Source organism: Sinohyriopsis cumingii, chromosome 6 (genome assembly GCF_028554795.1).
Source record: "Sinohyriopsis cumingii isolate HCF-2022 chromosome 6, ASM2855479v2, whole genome shotgun sequence".
Taxonomy (NCBI): Eukaryota; Metazoa; Mollusca; class Bivalvia; order Unionida; family Unionidae; genus Sinohyriopsis; species Sinohyriopsis cumingii.
Window position 1 is genome coordinate 159,433,985 of NC_142966.1, and position 19,898 is coordinate 159,453,882.

General features: G+C 35.0%; 2 protein-coding genes across 13 annotated transcripts in view; one reads left to right on the forward strand and one right to left on the reverse strand.

Annotated features, from left to right (window-relative positions):
* The window catches only part of LOC149798383 (zeta-sarcoglycan-like), a 32,395-nt gene extending 30,524 nt beyond the window's left edge, over positions 1-1,871 (reverse strand). For 8 of the 12 annotated variants that reach the window (XR_016422006.1, XR_016422004.1, XR_016422005.1 and 5 more), the window contains exon 1: positions 1,654-1,823. The gene's annotated coding sequence lies outside the window, so the exon portion shown is untranslated. Of the gene's footprint in view, positions 1-1,640 lie in introns of all 12 variants that reach the window. The other 4 variants (XM_089963563.1, XM_089963560.1, XM_089963561.1 and 1 more) reach the window with 3 other exon arrangements.
* A 2,707-nt stretch (positions 1,872-4,578) lies between these two features.
* LOC149798384 (dolichyl-diphosphooligosaccharide--protein glycosyltransferase subunit TUSC3-like) overlaps positions 4,579-19,898 on the forward strand; it is a 28,855-nt gene continuing 13,535 nt past the window's right edge. Inside the window, exons 1-5 of the mRNA XM_089963565.1 lie at positions 4,579-4,720; positions 11,527-11,696; positions 15,733-15,850; positions 16,547-16,629; positions 19,520-19,577. Coding sequence (XP_089819691.1) covers positions 4,631-4,720; positions 11,527-11,696; positions 15,733-15,850; positions 16,547-16,629; positions 19,520-19,577 — 519 coding nt within the window. The 5' untranslated portion in view covers positions 4,579-4,630. The remainder of the gene's footprint in view (positions 4,721-11,526; positions 11,697-15,732; positions 15,851-16,546; positions 16,630-19,519; positions 19,578-19,898) is intronic.

Genomic DNA, 19,898 nt, shown 5'->3' on the forward strand with positions numbered 1-19,898 from the left:
CCACGACTCATTAAATCTTTTGTCTCTGCTATTTTAGATAGCATAACATTCATTGCAGCCTCATCTGTCCCCAAAATATGCAAAAACTGAAAAAGTAACTCCTATTCCCTAATCTGGTTCTAAGGATGATGCTGATAACTACTGGCCAATCTCAATACCAACAAAATTGTCAAAATTCATTGAAAGACATGTCCATTTATGTCATATGTACCCAAACACTTGCTGTTACACCCTAATCAATCAGGCTTTAGACAGAAACATTCATGTGAGACTGCCTTGATCTATCTAACTGATAAATGGCTTCAAGCACTAAAATGACCAAGGTCAAATAGGATCTGTATTTATGATTTCAGGAAAGCTTTGACATAGTGGATCATGAAATCATTTTGAAGAAACTGAAAATCTACCATAGCTAGATGGTTTACTTCATACTTAAATTGAGAGAACACATGTTTATATAAACAATGTGCTGTCTGAACCTGGAACAATTAGATATGGAATACCACAAGGCTCAATTCTAGGTCCATTATTATTTATTTTATTTATTAATGACCTACCACTTTTACTAAGAGACTCGATATCATCTACAGATCTCTATGAAGATGATGCAACATGGTCAGACATCCAAAACACAAAGCATGAACTTAAAATTTCTTTGAAAAATGCCCTAAACAAACTGGACAAATGGTGCATATGCAATGGCATGGTGGTAAATGCTGGTAAAACTAAAATATTACTTATCTCAACACAGCAAAAAAGGACAAATCTTGATAGTGATGAACTCTGACATGGAAGGATAAAAATTTGCAAATGGTCTGTCATGATAGACTACTTGGTATTTTGGTAGACAATGACCTATCATGGACTGAACATATCAAACATATCAGTAAAAAACATATCAGTAAAAAAGTCAATTCAAGTTTATGGCTTCTCAGTAGGATAATACAGTATGGGGTAATTCAAATGACAAAAACATAGCAAAGCTCGCACACTTTCAAAAATTATCATTTGGGCTAATATCAATCCAGAAAGAAAGCAAGGAAAATTTAGCTGGTAAGTTAAAAATATCCCCTATTAAAGACTGAATCCATTTGAGAAAAGTCAAATTATTGTATAGGATATCCAACAATAGTGCTCCTGAATATTTACAATCACTACCAAACAGTGTAAAATTCCCAAACCAAATAAAGAATCATTTAAAAAAAAGTTTCCAATACTCTGGAACTTTGCTCTGGAATAGTATTCCAGTTGAGATTCCTTCTTCCAAACCTAATATATCCAGTGGCTTCAGAGACGCAGCTAAAATAAACAAATTTCTTTGTATGAGGGTTTCAAGGTTGATTAGTTCTTAGCTGATTGTGTTACCCTCTTTAAATAAAGTCATTATGGGGTTAATTAGTGCTAAACTATGGATGATACTAAAAACATAGCTTATGGTGCATATTTGTCACAAAAGACGAGTCTTGCACACTAACATAATTTTGTATAACTTTAAATGTCCTTAATGAGCACACTCTCATCTATCTTCAACAGCCTCCAGTAAGAAACTGGATCTGTTGGCATGCACATGAATTTTGTTTACTGTGTTTTCTGGCTCTAAATAAAGGTACAGTCTACTTCAGAACAAAAGAAAAAGTTACCAAGTATCTTTACCTGTTGTCATCAAAAGCTTATCAATTACATAATCAAAACATAACTGTCCTGTCTCTATGGTAAACACCAAGAAAAAGTCCTGTACTATAATCCTAATTAGAATTCTTACAAAGAGTTTACAAACATTCCACAATGCACTCTTCACTGTTGCTCCCAACTTCTTTCCTTGATAAGTTAAGCAGATGATGCTGATGAGGTACCCGATGGGGAAAAATTCCAACACAACTTTATACTGTTATTATTTCTTATCTTAACATTAAATATTTATAAAGGTTACTGCCATCAACGCAAAAAGAATGAATTTCAGCTTTAATCAATGAAAATAGTAAAACTTAGTGGAAGAATTTAAATGTAGACTGTAGTGGTAGAGGGAGTGTGTTTATCCACAGGGAAGAAAAGATTATCCATAGCTACCATCTGTACTTGCTTATAAGTCAAGTCAAACTGCAAACAACAAAGATCCTGATCAGCTGTAGTGTAATGCACCTGCAGATCAGGGTCTATGTTGTTTATTCTACTGATTACTCCTAACAAACTGCACACACCCAGATCTGCCAGTGCATTATGTGATGACAGATATGGGTCTGTGCAGTTTGCAGTTGGACTCATCTTATAAGCGAGTACGTATGGTAAAGTGTTCATATCTTGATTGGAACCATCTGTGTTTCCCCAAATGCAGTTATGATGATAAAGGGGATCTTACAAGGGGATTCTCATATAACACCAGCATAATGTGGTATTCTTGGATACTGTGCAGTTTTCACTTCTTAATAAATATATATGAAAGTGTAAAACATTAAATTTCAAGATGAAAGAAACTAAAATATGTTTTTTAAAACATATCCCTTCAAATTCTTTCAAGTTCTAAAAGCTAACAAACTACTTTCTGGCTGAAAAAATATGATGTGGAGTATACAAAGATAGAGAAAAAAGAGAGATATTCAAAAGAATAAATCAGAATGGTTTGCGTCTCTTATTTCTTTATGTTTACCTGTCAAGATGTAAATAATAATACACATAATTGGTATTAATTCTGCCACCTGGTGAAATACTTTTTCTTTATTTAACTTGAATAGATTTTAATCAAGATTTTAAATTATAGAACTATTTTCAATGAGTTTGTAAAGATATATGCTTTCCTTTTAATTTCTCTTTTCCCCTAGACTCATTGAATTTTTCCTGTTCTGGTAGACATAAATATCAGTCCTTAGTAATGCTATTTATATCATGAAACATATAAAATACATAAAAATATAAATTAAGATATTTGCATCAGTTGTCAAATTGATTACATTTTATTACATACAACATACCATGGCCACTGTTTACTGACCAGGGCAATGATGCTTACTGTCCAGTAAATCCACATAACTCATCTACTGGCTGGGGACCAAAATTCTATTGCTGTCATTGATGACCAGTCTGAATCAGAGTCAGAACAAGGATGGGATTTTCATCCATGGACAGTGTTCAGACTAGACCCAGCCTCTAAAGATGGGGCTCTTGAATACAAAGTACAGCTACCCAAAACATTTGGATTGTTAAAGCATGAGTTCCAGCAGTGGATCAAATGCACTCGCATCAGCAGAACGCAACTAAACAGTTAACTGCATTGTCACGATCGTATCATGCATCCTGTTTTTATATTCGCAAGTAAATGTAAACTATTTATCTTCTTATTTCCCCCAAATTCGTGAGTGGTCACAATAAACAATACATTATTTATTTGGTTTCTTTTATTTCTTTTAATATCATACAATATCCAATTTGTATTTTAAATTTACTTGATACACCTGTAAATTCATGTATTAGTTACCCATCTTTTCCCCAGTTTGCCATGAAACTAGCTGTCATTGAACTCGTAATTTTAAACACTGAGCTCATGAAATTAGGAAGACCTAGGAGTGATTGTTGTTGTTGTTGTAGGGTTTAACGCCATTTTTCAGCACACGATAGGCTATACATGGCGGCCAGTATTAATGGTTGAGGAAGAACCCGGTTAAACCCCGGAAAGAACCACCGACCCTCGAGAAGCTACTGGTAAGCTTTCTCACATACTCACATTGGCCGATTCCGAGATTCGAACCCACGCAGACAGAGGTGAGATGGCAGTGATCCGTAACGGAGACCTAGGAGTGAAATGAAAGGATTGCGTTTTCCATGCCTTTGATTTTACAGACACAATTAACATTGATTTTTAGCATGTCAAGCATTCTGAAATTGCACGAAATTGCTCAGTAAATACAAGTGTTCTGAGCATTTGCACATACATAAGTGTTCTGATTATTTGCTTGTACATTTAAGTGTATTCTGAGCATTTGCATGCAAATTTAAGTGTGTTCTGAGCATATGTTATTTAAACAGAAAGAAAGAAATATTCCCGTAGGTTGTAGCCAAAATAGCCATTGAATATTAATTATCCTAGACGGCTATTCAATTTTAATGAAATAATACCTTTTTACTATATATATTTTTTGTGTATTAATTTGGAAAAGAGAAACGTCTTGGAGTTACCAACAAAATAATGTCGACTACTTTTCACTATTACTGTATCTTTGTTAGCAGGATCATAAAAGTAACTGTAGATTTTAGGCTCTTTTGATGTTTCCAGGAACAGCGATTTTGACCACCGAACTTAACACTCGTTTTCGGGGTACATGGATTATATGACCTCATGATCAGTTCTCCTACTGAAGTTTTTATTCTAATTTCCACTTAACCTTATTTTCCCATGTTTTTTTTCTTCTCCGTCGTCATCATTCTTTCCACGTTGTATATTCTTCCTTCTGTTCATTAGCGAATGAAACTTGTGAAGATTGGAATTAATGTGTATTTGCACTTAACACACCTGTACGAAATATTTGTTCGCACGTGCTCCTCTGTGATGTGTTGACATGTGTGCGGAGGATTCTGATTGGTTTGATCATGACCAATCAGTGAACACCACACGTCCACCCATCCGGAAGTAGCAAAGAAGATGGCTTCCCCAGCTGGTTGTAACGTATTAGCGTTAATTTTTGTATGCGTCTGTTTCTGTTTAACGGATGCAGTGCAGAAGAAGAAAGATGTATGTAGCTGGTTCATATTGAGTCCCATTTAATTATTCAGTTCTCTAAAACTATATTTGTAAACTTATTTAAGTTATGCCGGCAAGGATGTGTCCAGCTGAATTATGTATACAGTACTGGTAATGCACGATTTAGTGCAGGTGGGCGGGGTATGTTGCTCTTGAGTGTGAAGAAATGACTGAAAATATGGTAATAGTGATATCCCAGTTCTTTCAGTTAAGTACCCACTAGCATTTAGCAGTGAGTGTTTGAAATAATAATTTATAACAAATAAATCCACAGGTGCTCGACTCGAGCTAGTCCTACATGTAAGACATTGACGCTGATATTAATGTTGTGGGCATCAAGGTCTTACATCCTAACTAACGGCGCTGTGTATCGTATATTGATATCGACTAATATCATTGCGAAAGTAAAATTTTCGGAAATATTTCACACATCTGACAACTAAAATAACGACGCTTTTCTACAAAGTAAAGTCATAATGTTTTAGTCAGACTTTATTTACTCAGATGTCTTTTCTCTAATAAATTCAAATTCTTACAAAAGAAACGGACCTGTTTTCAAGTTTCGCTGGCCTACATTTCAGTTGTCTGGAAAGCGATGAAAGCCAGGAATGGCGAAATTGGGTTAAGTTGAAATGTTATTCTTTAATGAAATGAATAAAAATATATATTGTGCCTATTGGAACTGTAAGTAATTTGGCTTAGGTTCATCTCTGTCAAGAAACATATCCCCAACATGTACCTACTTGAACTTACTTTGGCATACCTCGACTACCGTCACATTGCGACAAATTCAAATGTATGTCAACAGATCGTGAAAATGTGTCTATTTGCTAGTATCATATTTTCATTCTGCCAGGATAAAGACAGCACAGTAAGTGTATTAATTACACATAAATTAGTGGAAGAGTGTCAATATAGGCTGCCAAGTGTGTGAATGAAGACAATGTAGGGTGTCCCATACTAGCCATGAGCAACATACACCACTCCCTTGATAACTCACAAACCTGCTTATAATGTGGGGTCAGGTGTGGCTCCCATTTTTTAAACTAGAAAATGCCCCAAAAATTGATTCCTATTTGTTGAACTTGAAGAAAATAGAGATAAAAATTAGTAGCTGAAACTTTGATGTGTTGCTCGTTTTATTGTCGAAAATAGTAGATGGGACCTGGACATTTTAATAAACGCTTTAAATATCAAATTTAAAAATAGGTCATACAGTGTTTCACATTTTCTTTCCAAATGGCATTCCTAGTACACCTCAATTAACAATATGTAAGGAAATTTCAATCAATGAAAATGCCATTCACGCCGAGTGGAGGCAGTACTTTAATAAATAAATGCAAATTAAATAATTTTTTTGTCAATTGAAATTTGTGTTCTAGTTATATCTTTTAGTTCCATTTAAGTGTAATCATCATAAATGCAATGTGTCCTCTTTTAATTAAACGTAAAATGTGTCAATCTACCATAACAGTATGTCCACGAGCGTTTCTTTGAGAACCTAATTAAGTGCCTACTGTGTTTTGATAACTGACTTCCAGAAGTATTTGTTGTATTGTTACACTGAATTAAAAGCTGGCATCTTTTGTAATACCATGTTAATTATGCCTTTTGAATCAAATAAAGGAGGTGGAATAAAAGAAAAGTTAAAAGGAACGAAAATCCTACAAACTTAAAAATCTAGCAGCCCTGGTTCTTTTTTCAGGTGAACACACATCATTTGATCAATCGCACACTGATAAATATTATTGTGTATGTAGCATAAACTACCTTAAATTAACTGACTCTTCATAACTGTGGTCAAAGATAACAAGGTAGCCAAGCAAAATGAATACTTTGTAAAATAAAGAGCTTGATTTCACAGATACGTTCCATTGTTGGCAAGTGAAGACTTATAAATATTATTGGGTATGTAACATAAACTACCTTAAATTAACCAACTCTTTCATAACAGTGAACTGTTCTGGTGGCCTAGTGGTTAGATCGTCTGCCTCGGATGTGGGAGCTCGTGGGTTCGATCCCTGGCCAAGTCATACCAAAGAGTTACAAAAATGGCACTAACAGCTGCCTCACTTGGCGCTCAGCATTAAGAGGTTAGTGTTAGGACTGGTCGGTCTGGTGTCAGGATAATGTGACTGGGTGGGACTTCATGCGGCATGATGCCCCAATGCTAGACATCACTGTAAGCTGCCACACTGCAGACATTGTATTGATATGACTGAAAAATTGTTAAAGCTACGTTAAAAATCCAGGTCACACACACACACACACATAACAGTGATCAAAGATAACAAGGCAGCCAAGCGAAATGAATAATTCATAAAATAAACAGCTTGATTTCATGGATACGGACCATTGTGGGCGAGCGAGTTTCAGAGAATTCTTGAACTGGCATTTGTAGATGTCCTCAAGGATGATAGGTTTAATTATTACTTCCAATGAGATCATGCCATCAGTGTTGTACTAAATGAACAATACAAAAATTGAGTTTCAATGTAAACAGTTGTCTAACAAAATTAATGTCTTTGAAAAAAAAGGAAACTTGTTTGGTGATGTATCAACAGTTAATCTAGTTCCCTGCTCTGTTGACTCCCGATTTGGTAGGATACTATTAAAAACCACTACGGGAACCAGACTTGTCAAGAAAACAAAAAGCACTGAGGTAATACACAGAATTTTTTTTTGCTTACATGTGATGGTTGTTGAAACCAGTTGGAACGATCTTTTATATGTTGGACATTTTGAAAATAAATGTTATTTAAACAGAATAGCAAACAACTTCATTAGAAAAAGCATGTTATTAAAAATTATCGACAGGATTATAAAATGTTGATTCAGTCAAAAGACAGTTCAGTTCCCTAACTCTGTTCCCCCCCCCCACCAGTTTTCTCAATGTCAACACGATTTTTTTCAATTTTATTTAGGTCCCCCTGTAACTAGTGCCGTCTATGTTTGTGGACCCTGTTGTGTGCAAGTTATCGAGGTAGAGGTGTACAATAAAACAAATTTATGACTATTTTGCCAATAATGACTATACAACTTTTAATCACAAACATGATGTTCCCCAAAATGAACTATACTTACTGAATATTTTCATATGCCTTTCTGTAATGCTGTAGCAATTATCTATATTCTGCCACAGTTCGTTATTTAGTTTTCTATACTTTTTTAATTACTGTTTCTTGAGTTTAAATTTTTAACTACTGTCTTAGTATACTTGTAATGGGTTCAATGCAAAATGTATATAAAACTTTGGTCTAATATTGTCCCTTTATGTAGTTAACCTTGCAAATTAAAACCATTTAGAATCCTGCTTTCTGAGGCTGTCCATCCCATGACTTTGCAAATGACTACACTGTACAATGACAAAAACTATTAGCAAGAATGGTAATCGTAACATTAACAGTACTGTATGATGTATCCTCTTTTAAAGTTGCTCATATATTTTACCAGATCAGTGTAATTTTGTTAAAATTTGTCTTTTTCTTAATTTGAATCAGACTTGCCTTGTGTGAAGTGCCTTCTTACATTAGCGGAAACACATACTAGTTCTCATACTTACAAGCAAATTAAATCTATACATGCATAAAAGTATTTTTTAAATATTATAATTAGCTGATGTCAAGTACTTTTCATTATGTTTAGATGGGTATTAAGCATGAAAGACTGATAGTACACAGCTTTCCTTATCAGCCAGGAGCTGGGTGATTTACCTGGTGACTTTTACTTTACACATGGCTACTTACCCCCACCTCTAATATCCCCATTGGGAGAGGTCCTCCAAACCCCCTGCCTACTTTGGCAAGTAACCCTCCAACTTTAAATCTAATGGTAGACCCTGAATACACAGTATAAACTTTGACATTGTAACATTTACGGAACTATAAGCGGTGAAAGAAAGAGAAGAAATGTAAACAAGTAAATAAGTCATTTTATCATATGCATAATAGGAATATATAGGCTGTTGATAGTATTGACCATAGCTGTACTTTCAGTGTTAACAGTTTGATAGTCATTGAGCTACAGGTATGCCTGTAATATGGCTGTTGGTCATGAGACTATATTGACTGGAAAAATACCATTTTTTCATCCCCGATTACATGACATCATACTGCTTATCACATGCATTGTATGCAAGACCCTGTGTATCATCTTGCATAGACTTCATGCAACATGATAATTACATTGCAATAGTTCATTACTGTCTCAGTGCCATAATCAATTGCATGTAAAATGTAATATCAAATTGCATATTTTAGCTAATTTTTTCTGCTAAGTAGATGGCATAAACACAGTTAAATGACCATTTTTTAAAGTTAATATTTATAACTTTTCACTTTTTATGTACTGTATGTGATATTTGTGTATACCACACCCACCCACACTGTTAAGCCTATTTTAATTACCAATGGTCTTTATCTAATAGACTTGTTCATCTCTCAGGTGAAACTGTTTTTTATTAAACAGTTACTGATTAATAAGGTATTTGTTTTCTTATTAATGGCAAGCTAGGTGTCTATCATTTAGGGTTCCATGCTTAATAAAAAGAATGGGAGATATTTCAGACCATTAGGCTTTTTGGATTTTATCATTTCTTGAATTACTGGTAGTCTGCTGGCCCAAGGCTGGTCAGTTTTAAGACAGACATTGTAGTGGCCCAATGTCTTGTAAAGTTTGGGTTGTTGCCAAGTAACTACTACTGGTAAGTGGTAAGTACTACTCAGTAATGAAGAGTCAGCAGGTTTAGTAAGTTTCTGTCTACTAGTCCATCAGGCTACAGAGAAATTTATGCTGAATTATAGGCTTGGGTTTCAAAGTGATTGTAATCTTTATTGTTCATTTAAGTGAAGATTGTTGTTGTTGTGTCTTTATTGTTCATTTAGTTGTGAGCATAATGCCATTATTCAGCACATGCTTTAGGCATTGCATTGTTTCCCTAATACCCCATATAAAGAAACTTTAGACACTGTACATGTGGCATAGAGATATTCCAGTGTCCTCACCTTTGCTATTTTCAGAAGTATTTGATAATTGTAGAGTGGAATCAAAGGCCATTGTCCATGCAACAGTAGATATTGTAATGACAAGTGAACATATGCATAACATGTTTTTAGTACTCTCAGAAAAAACATATAACAGTGGATAGGCTTATCATAAAATAGATTCTCAGTAAAGTGGTTATTTGATAAGAAAACATCAAATAGCTTTATAATTCTTGTTTTAAAGCTTGAAGTTCAACTGTGTGACAAGGATGTCCTATGCAAAGAGTACTTATTAACTGTATTGTTTAATGACTGAAACCAAGGAGAAAGTCATAATAAAACGGGGTATTCTCCATAACACTTATTGTCTAGCTGGTCCAAAATAAAAATGGTACCACTCAGACATCCAATATGGCCACCATGGCAGCCATCTTGAAACTCCTGATATTCCTTCTCCAGTTGAACAGAAAATAAAATCAACATGGACATTATGCAGTGAGATTTCTGATAATTTTTAGTTGATACCAAATGAAAATGGTGCTGATGTGGCCATTAATAATATATACCACAACAGCCATCTTGAAAATCTTGTTATTGCTGCTCCTCCAAGATGGATGGTCATATCAGCATGGGCTTTTCACCAAATGTCTTGTTGTATCAAGTTGGACCTAAATGAAAATGGTGCTGATCTGACAGTCAGTATGGCTGCAGTCTTGAAACTTTTGTCATAGCTTCTCCTCACTTAACATATCAACACAGGGAAAATTTTGCTAGCCAAGGTTCTGATGTGTTAATCCCATCTACACCTTGGTAGATTGAGCAGGTAGTTTAGTGCTTTTTCATAACAACATCTGTTGGATTTCATGCATTGCATCCTTTGATATGTTATGAAAACTAACCAATAGTGTGTAACATCTGTGCATTGTACATTGGCTAAAAATACTGGAGGCAGAAGAATACTTTGCTGGTTTAACATCAAAAGTATGACTGTACTAGAGAGAAGCTATTACAGGTGTATTTGAGTGAATGGTATTTGTACAAACATGGACTGGCAGTGGAAAAAAATTGCTTATTCATGAGTCCATTCAAGTTCTGTGCTACCCATATTTCAATCATGTAGGAACAGTGTTAAAATCTGAACAGACTTATTTTGATTGGATGCACCACATCCATGGAAATTCATTAGACCTGAAGCACAAAAATATCTGCGTGATCCACCAAGGTGTAGATTGGGTTAATATTTCGGAACCTTGACTAGCGAAGATAGGAGAGACGGATTATTTCAGTTTCCAAGTTATGACCGAAGGACTTAGAGCCATGGGTTGGGGGTGGACAACAAGGTCAGCATCAGTTGCATGTATTAAAAAATGGTCTTTACATACCTAGTAATTATATAAACCTGGCACTTTATAGGTAGGATTATGCTGAGTTGATGTTAAACCCTATACATACACAAATGCATATTAAACTTTGGTGTGGAGGTCAAAATGGGAACACAAGTTTTGCAAGCAAAGAATTTATATTATAATTTGTAACATTTTCTTTTCACAGATGATTCCAACTGTTGCTCTGTAAATAAATTTACTGTTCTTTATCAAATTAACATTGATGTCTCTAATGCCAGTCGCCCCAACTTTACTAACAATCTGATTGTTGCTTCAGTACAAATACTACTGGTGGAATTTTGTGTGGTGACAAGACCAGACTGCTTCTCTTTCCCTACACCTTCAAACATTTCTTTAGAAAACAGTAACATTTTGTATATTTCTAGTAGATGACCTTTAAGTATAATTCTTACATGGTTTTGCATTGCAGGATATTTTAGGAGAAAGAGTTCAACAGCTTATTGAATGGAATAATAAGAAGTCAGTCATTAGGTTGAATGGGGAAAAGTTTCGACAATATGTCCGAGAAGTTCCAAGGAATTACTCTGTTATTGTTATGCTTACAGCTCTTCAGCCTCAACGGTCCTGTTCAGTATGCAAGTAAGTACATGAGTTGATAGGGATACATTTGAAGTGCTTGAACTTTTTAAACTTTCAACATATTGTACTTGTGTATTTGTGAACAACCATGTTACATGTTTATAATGCAGTTATTGAAAGGTAATGAATTCTAAATGGAAAAATAGAAATTGTTTTGGCTGTTCATTATTAAGTCTTTCAGTCATACTCCTCATACAAACTTTGAATTCATCACATAATTCAGACTTTGAAATTTATTGGCATCCATTTATTCCATCTATTTTGCATGCAGTAAACTCTTTATTATTATTTCATGTTATTGAATTTACTGCTTGGGAACTTTTAAGTTAGTAATACTGACAAGTAAAAAGTTTATGTGGTATGTACAAGAATGTCACTGTAGTCATCCATATTTTGCATTAAAAGGTAAGTAAAGAGTTCAAATGTAAGGCCATTCAGCTAATCTGAGATCAGTAATTTCCTGACAGATCAGTTAATTCCAGCTAGCACAAATCTGTTGGATCATTAAAAATGTCCACTGGTCGCTATTATAAGTTAACAAGTGATCACGCGTTGGATGTATTTGGTATAACTTGGGATGGCAATCCTCTTTCATGGTTAACAGATCAGTTTATTTTGGCAGTTCACTAATGCCAAGGCCCAGCACATTGCAGGGTACAATGAATGCCTGTAGTGGAATTGGCCATGTGTTCTTCCAGACATCAGGTACTTGACAGTGCTAATTGTCAAAACAAAGACACACACTGAACTTACCTGGAACCGCAGCCCAGTACACTTATTTCAGTTGTGACGATATATATTAATATAGGGTGTAATTATAGTGCCAAGACTTTGCCAATTGGAAAAGATCACGCTTTCTGACTTTATGAATAATGCAGAAATATACTAATTAATGAGTGTCTTGGTGATAACAGGAGAATGACATTGAAACATAAAAGGTAGCCAACATACAAAATCAGTTCTTGATAACAGATTTAAGACTAAGAAGACTAAGAAGATATTATTCTTTGACTAAGTGAATGAAATTGAAATCTTTTAATATCAGCCTCATAGAATATATATATATTGAAGTAAAACATAATTCATAATTTATTATGTATCAAACATTTCCATTTGAATTTTATGTTTGGCTCTTAAATTTTTGCATTTACAGAATACTAATGGAAAAATTCTGTTGAGATGAAGCACATTTTTTAAATTCAAAATTTTTAAATGAGAAATTGTATGTATTAATGATTTAATGGATGGATGCATCATATTAAAGAATCAGAATTTTGGATTGTTTAATTACAATTTTCTTGTAAAAATATAGTGTAAAAATTACTCCATTTTTAGCTTTAGAGGGTCTTCACCCCCCCCCCCCCAACTCCCAACTAGGGCTTTGACCTGGTCCCACAAAGGGACCTAGGCAGCCCCCTTGAGCCCCAGACTGCTTTCAGTAATGTGGTTTTTTCCCCAATTTTACCCATGCAGTCATACTCTCATACTCAGATTACTCAGCGTACATCATTACATAGGTTGTTGTGCAGGTGGAATATTTCCAGCCCCAAGTAGACTGGTTTGTATGGGTTTCTCTAATGTGTCGATAGCCATGTAAAAATATTGTTCATTTTTCCTCAGAAATTGTTTTTAATAGTTTTTTTTTTTTTACAAGTGATACTTTTCAGCTATCTCATGGGTCGGTGGTTCTTTCCAGGGTTTTCCCAGTTCTTCCTCCACTATTAATACTGGCTGCCATGTATAGCCTATTGTGTGCTGAAAAATGGCGTTAAACCCCACAACAACAACAACAACTTTTCAGCTATAAAAGTCTATGTATATCAGCCTTTAGAGCTATAGTTTTGTCCTAACGCTAGTTGATACCATGATCAGGAAATTTAGGCGGGATCATTAAAAATGTTAGCATGGTGCTCCTTTGGAGTGGTGAATAAAACATCTCGGGGTTTTAAAGCCATGTAAGTAGTTGTTAAAATTCATCATGAAATCCCTCCATGTATAAAAACTATTGAACTGTAAGGGGGGCGGGGGCAAAAATTCCAGTCTTGATTAATAGTCCAGCAGAGATATGGGGAAATGGATGTAGAATTTAAATTTGTTTTTGTTTATGTGAAAATTTAAGATGCTTTAATTTTTTTACATGATTAACAATGATTTGTTGTTTTTCCTGTCTATCTGGGCTAGGTAATTGTCTTTCCATCATACCCATAACCATTTTGTGGTTATATTTAAATGCTCGGATACATTTTGAGAAGATATTTTGTTGAAAAAAAGATTGTCAGCTAGCATATATTTGTTACTTTTTACCTGATGTTCATTTAGTTCAGATTTATTGTAGGAGTCTTTGTTAACAGGTTGTCAGTTTATGGCCCTAGACCTAATTTACTACTACTTGACTTACAGAGCCAGGAAAATACCAGTTGTTGGCAAACTTATCCCTATTTTGTCTATCACTTTGCCCTATTAAGACAGTCACTTCAACTGGAATTTTACATCCATATTTATTCCTATTACAGTTTGTTATAACGCCCTTGATTATAATGCAGTTTCAGATATAATGAAGTTGTGCGATGGATTCTTTTATGCCACAGAACAAATCAGTATAGTCTCCAGTTTTATCAGTGTAAAGATTTGTATAAAACCACTTCATTCAAGTTGGGTATCAGTATTTGTCTGTGTTAAGCCATTACTGTATGCTGTGACTCAGTTGTTGTATTTGTAAATAGGCTCTGTGACACCCAAAACTGCCATTGGCACAAAAGCCATTGTGTTAGGTCTGACAGTTGAGCTCTTCATCTATACCATGCCTATTACATTGGTATTTCTAAGCATACTGTAATGGATTTTGCTTGAAACTTTCCATGGCAGTACTTTTGTAAATAATCAGTTACCAACTTTATTTGTCTTTTATTACAAGTGATTGTAGCCATCCAGACACAAGAGCATGAGCATGTGATATCACATTAGTTGATCATGACATTTTGAAACTAACGTGGATTGCTTGTAAACAAGCTTCACTGTGAAGTACAGGCTAGATTTCTACCTTTATACTATTGATAGGAACAAATTGTATGTGACTGTGTGTTCCTCTGAAAGCAAACCAAAGATTGCTGATAAGTTCGACTAAGGACAGCATCTTGGCAGTATGTTGATACCTATATACATGAATAGAATTTTGCATAATTATTGAAATCCTGATCAGATCTCGTACATTAGGAGAGTACATACAGATCTTGTGCATGTACTCCATCATCTGTGTTAATAGGAAAGTGATGGAAATAGCAATGTTTTCCAAATGAATATTGAGGATTTTGCTGATTATTGTCAGAATTAGATTATGAATGAACATGGACAGGTCATGAGCTCTATACCCATCAAATGCAGTCATATAGATTCAAAGAAAACAGTACACTTTTCTGAAGGTTATCTTTGTTTCCATTATTGTCTCCATTTGATAAACTTGAAAACTTTTACTTTCTGTGTTAAAGGACATTTCAGGTTATATGTAAATTTATTATTATTTTAGATTGTTATTTTTCATAAACCTTCCCCAACATATTCATTCATTTTATGCTACATGGCAGTACAGTACATGAAGTGATCTTGCTCTAAAACACAGCCAAAGGGAGCCATAGAAGTGGAGTAGATGCCTTCCTTATAAAAGAGACATTTATATTAATGCAACTTAATATATAGTACTCCCTTACTTTAATGCTGTTTATTGCAGCCATTAAAGTAGACTGCCTTATTGGTTAGGTTACCTTATATAAGGGATTTTATACATAACACAATTGAATAATCATGTTGGACCCATTGCCATGTTTACCTGATACTGAAGTTAGTGGGAACATCAATAGTAATGGACCACTTTGTAGGTTTACTGTGTAAAATATATTAAAGATCAAGATATGTTACTTGGCATTATTGTTTGGCAATTTACTTTGTCTATTTCCTTTTTCTTTTTTGTGCCCCATTTATTTGTTAGCAGAAGTTCGGGAGAATAAATTAATGCACAATTATGATAATGTTCTGTTTGCAGACAAGCCCATGAAGAATACACAGTCCTTGCTAATTCATGGAGGTATTCACAAGGGTTTTCCAATAAGCTTTTCTTTGCAATGGTAGACTATGATGAGGGAGCTGATGTGTTTGGCAGTGTAAGTTACTATTTGGTCACATAAAGTTTGGTAACTGTATTAACCTTACTTTGCATTATTAATGGCAGTTTTTTTAAAGAACAGAAAAAGAAATTGAAGTTGTATGAAGTTCTGTTAATTCATTTATTTTGGCAATAATTGTATTTTTGTTGGTATGTAAATTCATAAATTAGGCAAAGGGTTCCATATGTTTCCACAGAAGGGACATTATTTCCACAGAGTCTTTAAATTTGAGGGTTTTAGTACCTATAAAAAAAAGAAATAGTGATATTATACTAACATGTTAAGTCACTTACCAACTGATAGTACCATAGTACCAGGCTTGTTCCAGGTTTAATTGTTTGGTCAAATATTTACCAAAAATAAAATGTGATGTTGTAAAAAAAATAAAGAACATGAATACTGCAGTATTCTGTATAACCTTTCACTTTATTGTATCATTGTAGGATTGTTTGTTGCTTTAGATAAATTACCATTGTATAAATGGTCTACATTTAAACATGATTTTGTTATTTCTGATAAAGATACATTTAAATGATTAAGCTTAAAGATTTGATAAAATTATGCTTTGGCATTGGCAGGCTTGTAGTTCAACTGCAATGTGTACTAAGTTCCTCTTTGGTCCTAACTATTTTGTTATCAGGTAACTATCGATGATTCAGCATAAACCTGTTGTTTTTTATATAAATCTTGCAGCTGAAACTCAGTACAGCTCCAGTGTTCATGCATTTTCCACCTAAAGGTAAACCCAAAAAGGCAGACACCATGGATATTCATAGGCAAGTATTAACTCAGTTTATGCTCATCTTTAGGCACAGTTTGTCATCTCTATGCTCAAGAATATTTTTGAGCTTTTAATACAGAAATATTATTACTCAACAATAAAGATTTCTTCTATACTGAGCTCCACCATTTTGTAACAAGCTGTAAATCTCTCTGCATATTTTGGATTCTTGTTTACACAGTACGCAACAAAAAAAGAAATGGTAGCTGAAATATTTATTCTTCAACTATATAAATGATATATCCATCAATTTACAACTTTGGCATATATTGGGAGCAACTCCGTGGCACACAATCAGCAAGTTAGAAGCATCTGATTAACTTATAAGCATACAACAAAATACATGATACATATAAACTAATGAAAAATATGGTAGAGTATGGTGCAACTCACAAATGATTCTCAGGTAAATAATCCCCAAATTGCTGAATTAAACAAGTCCAACTTTTTCAAAACCACTGATAATTAGGTCTGATCTTTCACTCATTGTCGCATGAGCTGCAATTATCCGTTCAGTGTGAAATGGCTTGATTAATGAGGTTGCATGGTTTACTAATACTGTGCACTGGTCATCACCAGTAACATCTTTTTCCGTAATGGCATCCATGACTTGTTTAGCATACCACTCGTGGAAGTTTGACATCAATTCTTCTTTGTACTTTTTATTTACTGTTAAGTCTAGTGGTTGAAGTCAAGAGGCAGGCACTAAGAAAGGTATTTCGCTGTCTTTCAATTTAGTTAGCATCTTTGCACTTTGGTGTGCTCTAAACACATCAAATATTGCCACTGCTTGCTGATTGCATTGTGCAAGGGGCACTGCTTGCTGATTGCATTGTGCAAGGGGCAGCATGTCACATGTTTTGTTCACATAAGGAATGATGATGACATTATCCACATAATGTATCATAGAGTCTTCATTACTCCAGTGTGAGACTGTTCGAGTCACATCCCAGTGGTCAGGGAAAACTACACCCTTGGGTAGGCATCTGTCAATCTTCCTTGCGTAAATAACTTATGGGGGCAGGAGACTGTCTGGAATATTGTGATGTTTCACTACGGTGTAACTTTCTCCAAGAATGTTTTCTTAATGTCTTCAAACTCACAGGGCAGCTGTTTTATACTTTCCGTTTAACAAATCCCATATGGCGAAGTAACAACCTCACCCAATGCTTGGTGATGCTGATGTGTCCACCGTAATGTGCTAGCTGGCTGCAAGCATGCTTGGTGATCACAGCCTCTGCCCCAGCTATTACAATCCTAATATTGATCACTCTTCCATTAATTCTAACTTTCTTGATCCAGTCTTGTATCTCTGCATCAGGCATGCTTCCTGGCATCAAAGGATTGTCCCGGGATGATTTGGGTAAATTAGAAAGATGTTGCCCATCTTGCTTTTTTAACTTTATGTATTGGTCCCGCATACTCTGTACTGTGGTCTCACTGATCATACAACTCAGATCGCTACTGAATTTGCTGGCTGCCTTGGCAACACCATTATCAATGGAGTATCTGACTATCTTTGCCCGGATTTCCTCGTTATAACTGTTATACTCTCCTCACTTTCTTTTCCATAATATGCTGCATGGAGTTCCTGTCTTACCTGTCTCACTACAGGTGTAAACTTCATGCAATGATATGCTTGATGTTCCTGTCTTACCTGTCTCACTACAGGTCTAAACTTCATGCAATGATATGCATGGAGTTCCTGTTTTACCTGTCTCACTACAGGTGTAAACTTCATGCAATGATATGCTTGATGTTCCTGTCTTACCTGTCTCACTACAGGTGTAAACTTCATGTAATGATATGCATGGAGTTCCTGTCTTACCTGTCTCACTACAGGTGTAAACTTCATGCAATGATATGCTTGATGTTCCTGACTTACCTGTCTCACTACAGGTCTAACCTTCATGCAATGATGTGCATGGAGTTCCTGTCTTACCTGTCTCACTACAGGTGTAAACTTCATGCAGTGATATGCTTGATGTTCCTGTCTTGCCTGTCTCACTACAGGTCTAAACTTCATGCAATGACTTTATGTTCATGTCTTACCTGTCTCACTACAGGTCTAAACTTCATGCAATGATATGCATGGAGTTCCTGTCTTACCTGTCTCACTACAGGTGTAAACTTCATGCAGTGATATGCTTGATGTTCCTGTCTTACCTGTCTCACTACAGGTGTAAACTTCATGCAGTGATATGCTTGATGTTCCTGTCTTACCTGTCTCACTATAGGTCTAAACTTCATGCAATGATATGCATGGAGTTCCTGTCTTACCTGTCTCACTACAGGTCTAAACTTTATGCAATGATATGCTTGATGTTCCTGTCTTACCTGTCTCAGTACAGGTCTAAACTTCATGCAATGATATGCTTGATGTTCCTGTCTTACCTGTCTCACTACAGGTCTAAACTTCATGCAGTGATATGCTTGATGTTCCTGTCTTACCTGTCTCACTGCAGGTCTAAACTTCATGCAATGATATGCTTGATGTTCCTGTCTTACCAATCTCACTATAGGTCTAAAATTTATGCCATAATAAGCTTGGAGTTCTGGTTTTATCAGCCTCACTGTAGGTCTAAAGTTTATGCTTGGGCTTTCTGTCTTACCAGTTTCACTTGTTTAGGTACCATGATAAAAAGTATAATTTGCTTAAAGTTTATGTTGGTACAATGAAAGCATATCCTACATCATCTTTGTTATTTCTCTGTAATTTAGTACTATTTTGTGTCATTGGGAGCTCTGATAATGTAGCTCCATGAGCCATTTCAACTTCACTTTTTATTTCTTTTTTTAAACAAAATTTTATTAGGTTTTGTATGTATCAATCTGAGGTACAACTTACCTGCACCTGCTAATTTCAAACATTACTCTTCTTTTAGAGTTGGTTTTCAGGCAGAGCAGATTGCTAGATGGGTTGGAGAAAGAACTGATATACAGGTATTTATCAGCACATTTTTTGAAGATGTTTTATAAATATTGTGTCCTGTCTAATCACATTTGCACACATATATGTCCATTTTTTGCTGACTTTTTCATGTAATGCATCTCCTACATATTATGTTACACATATATTTGTAAACTGACAACCACTTTATTGCATTTTTTTGGACATGAGTAAAGATGACAAAATTGCTTAAGGTGTTACAAAAACTTACTAATAAACATAGTATTTATCAGAAGTCTGTGTAGTCATTTTACAAGATATTGTGAAGGTCATTGTAGATTTTTGACTTGTTTTGTAATGACACAAAAATCTCA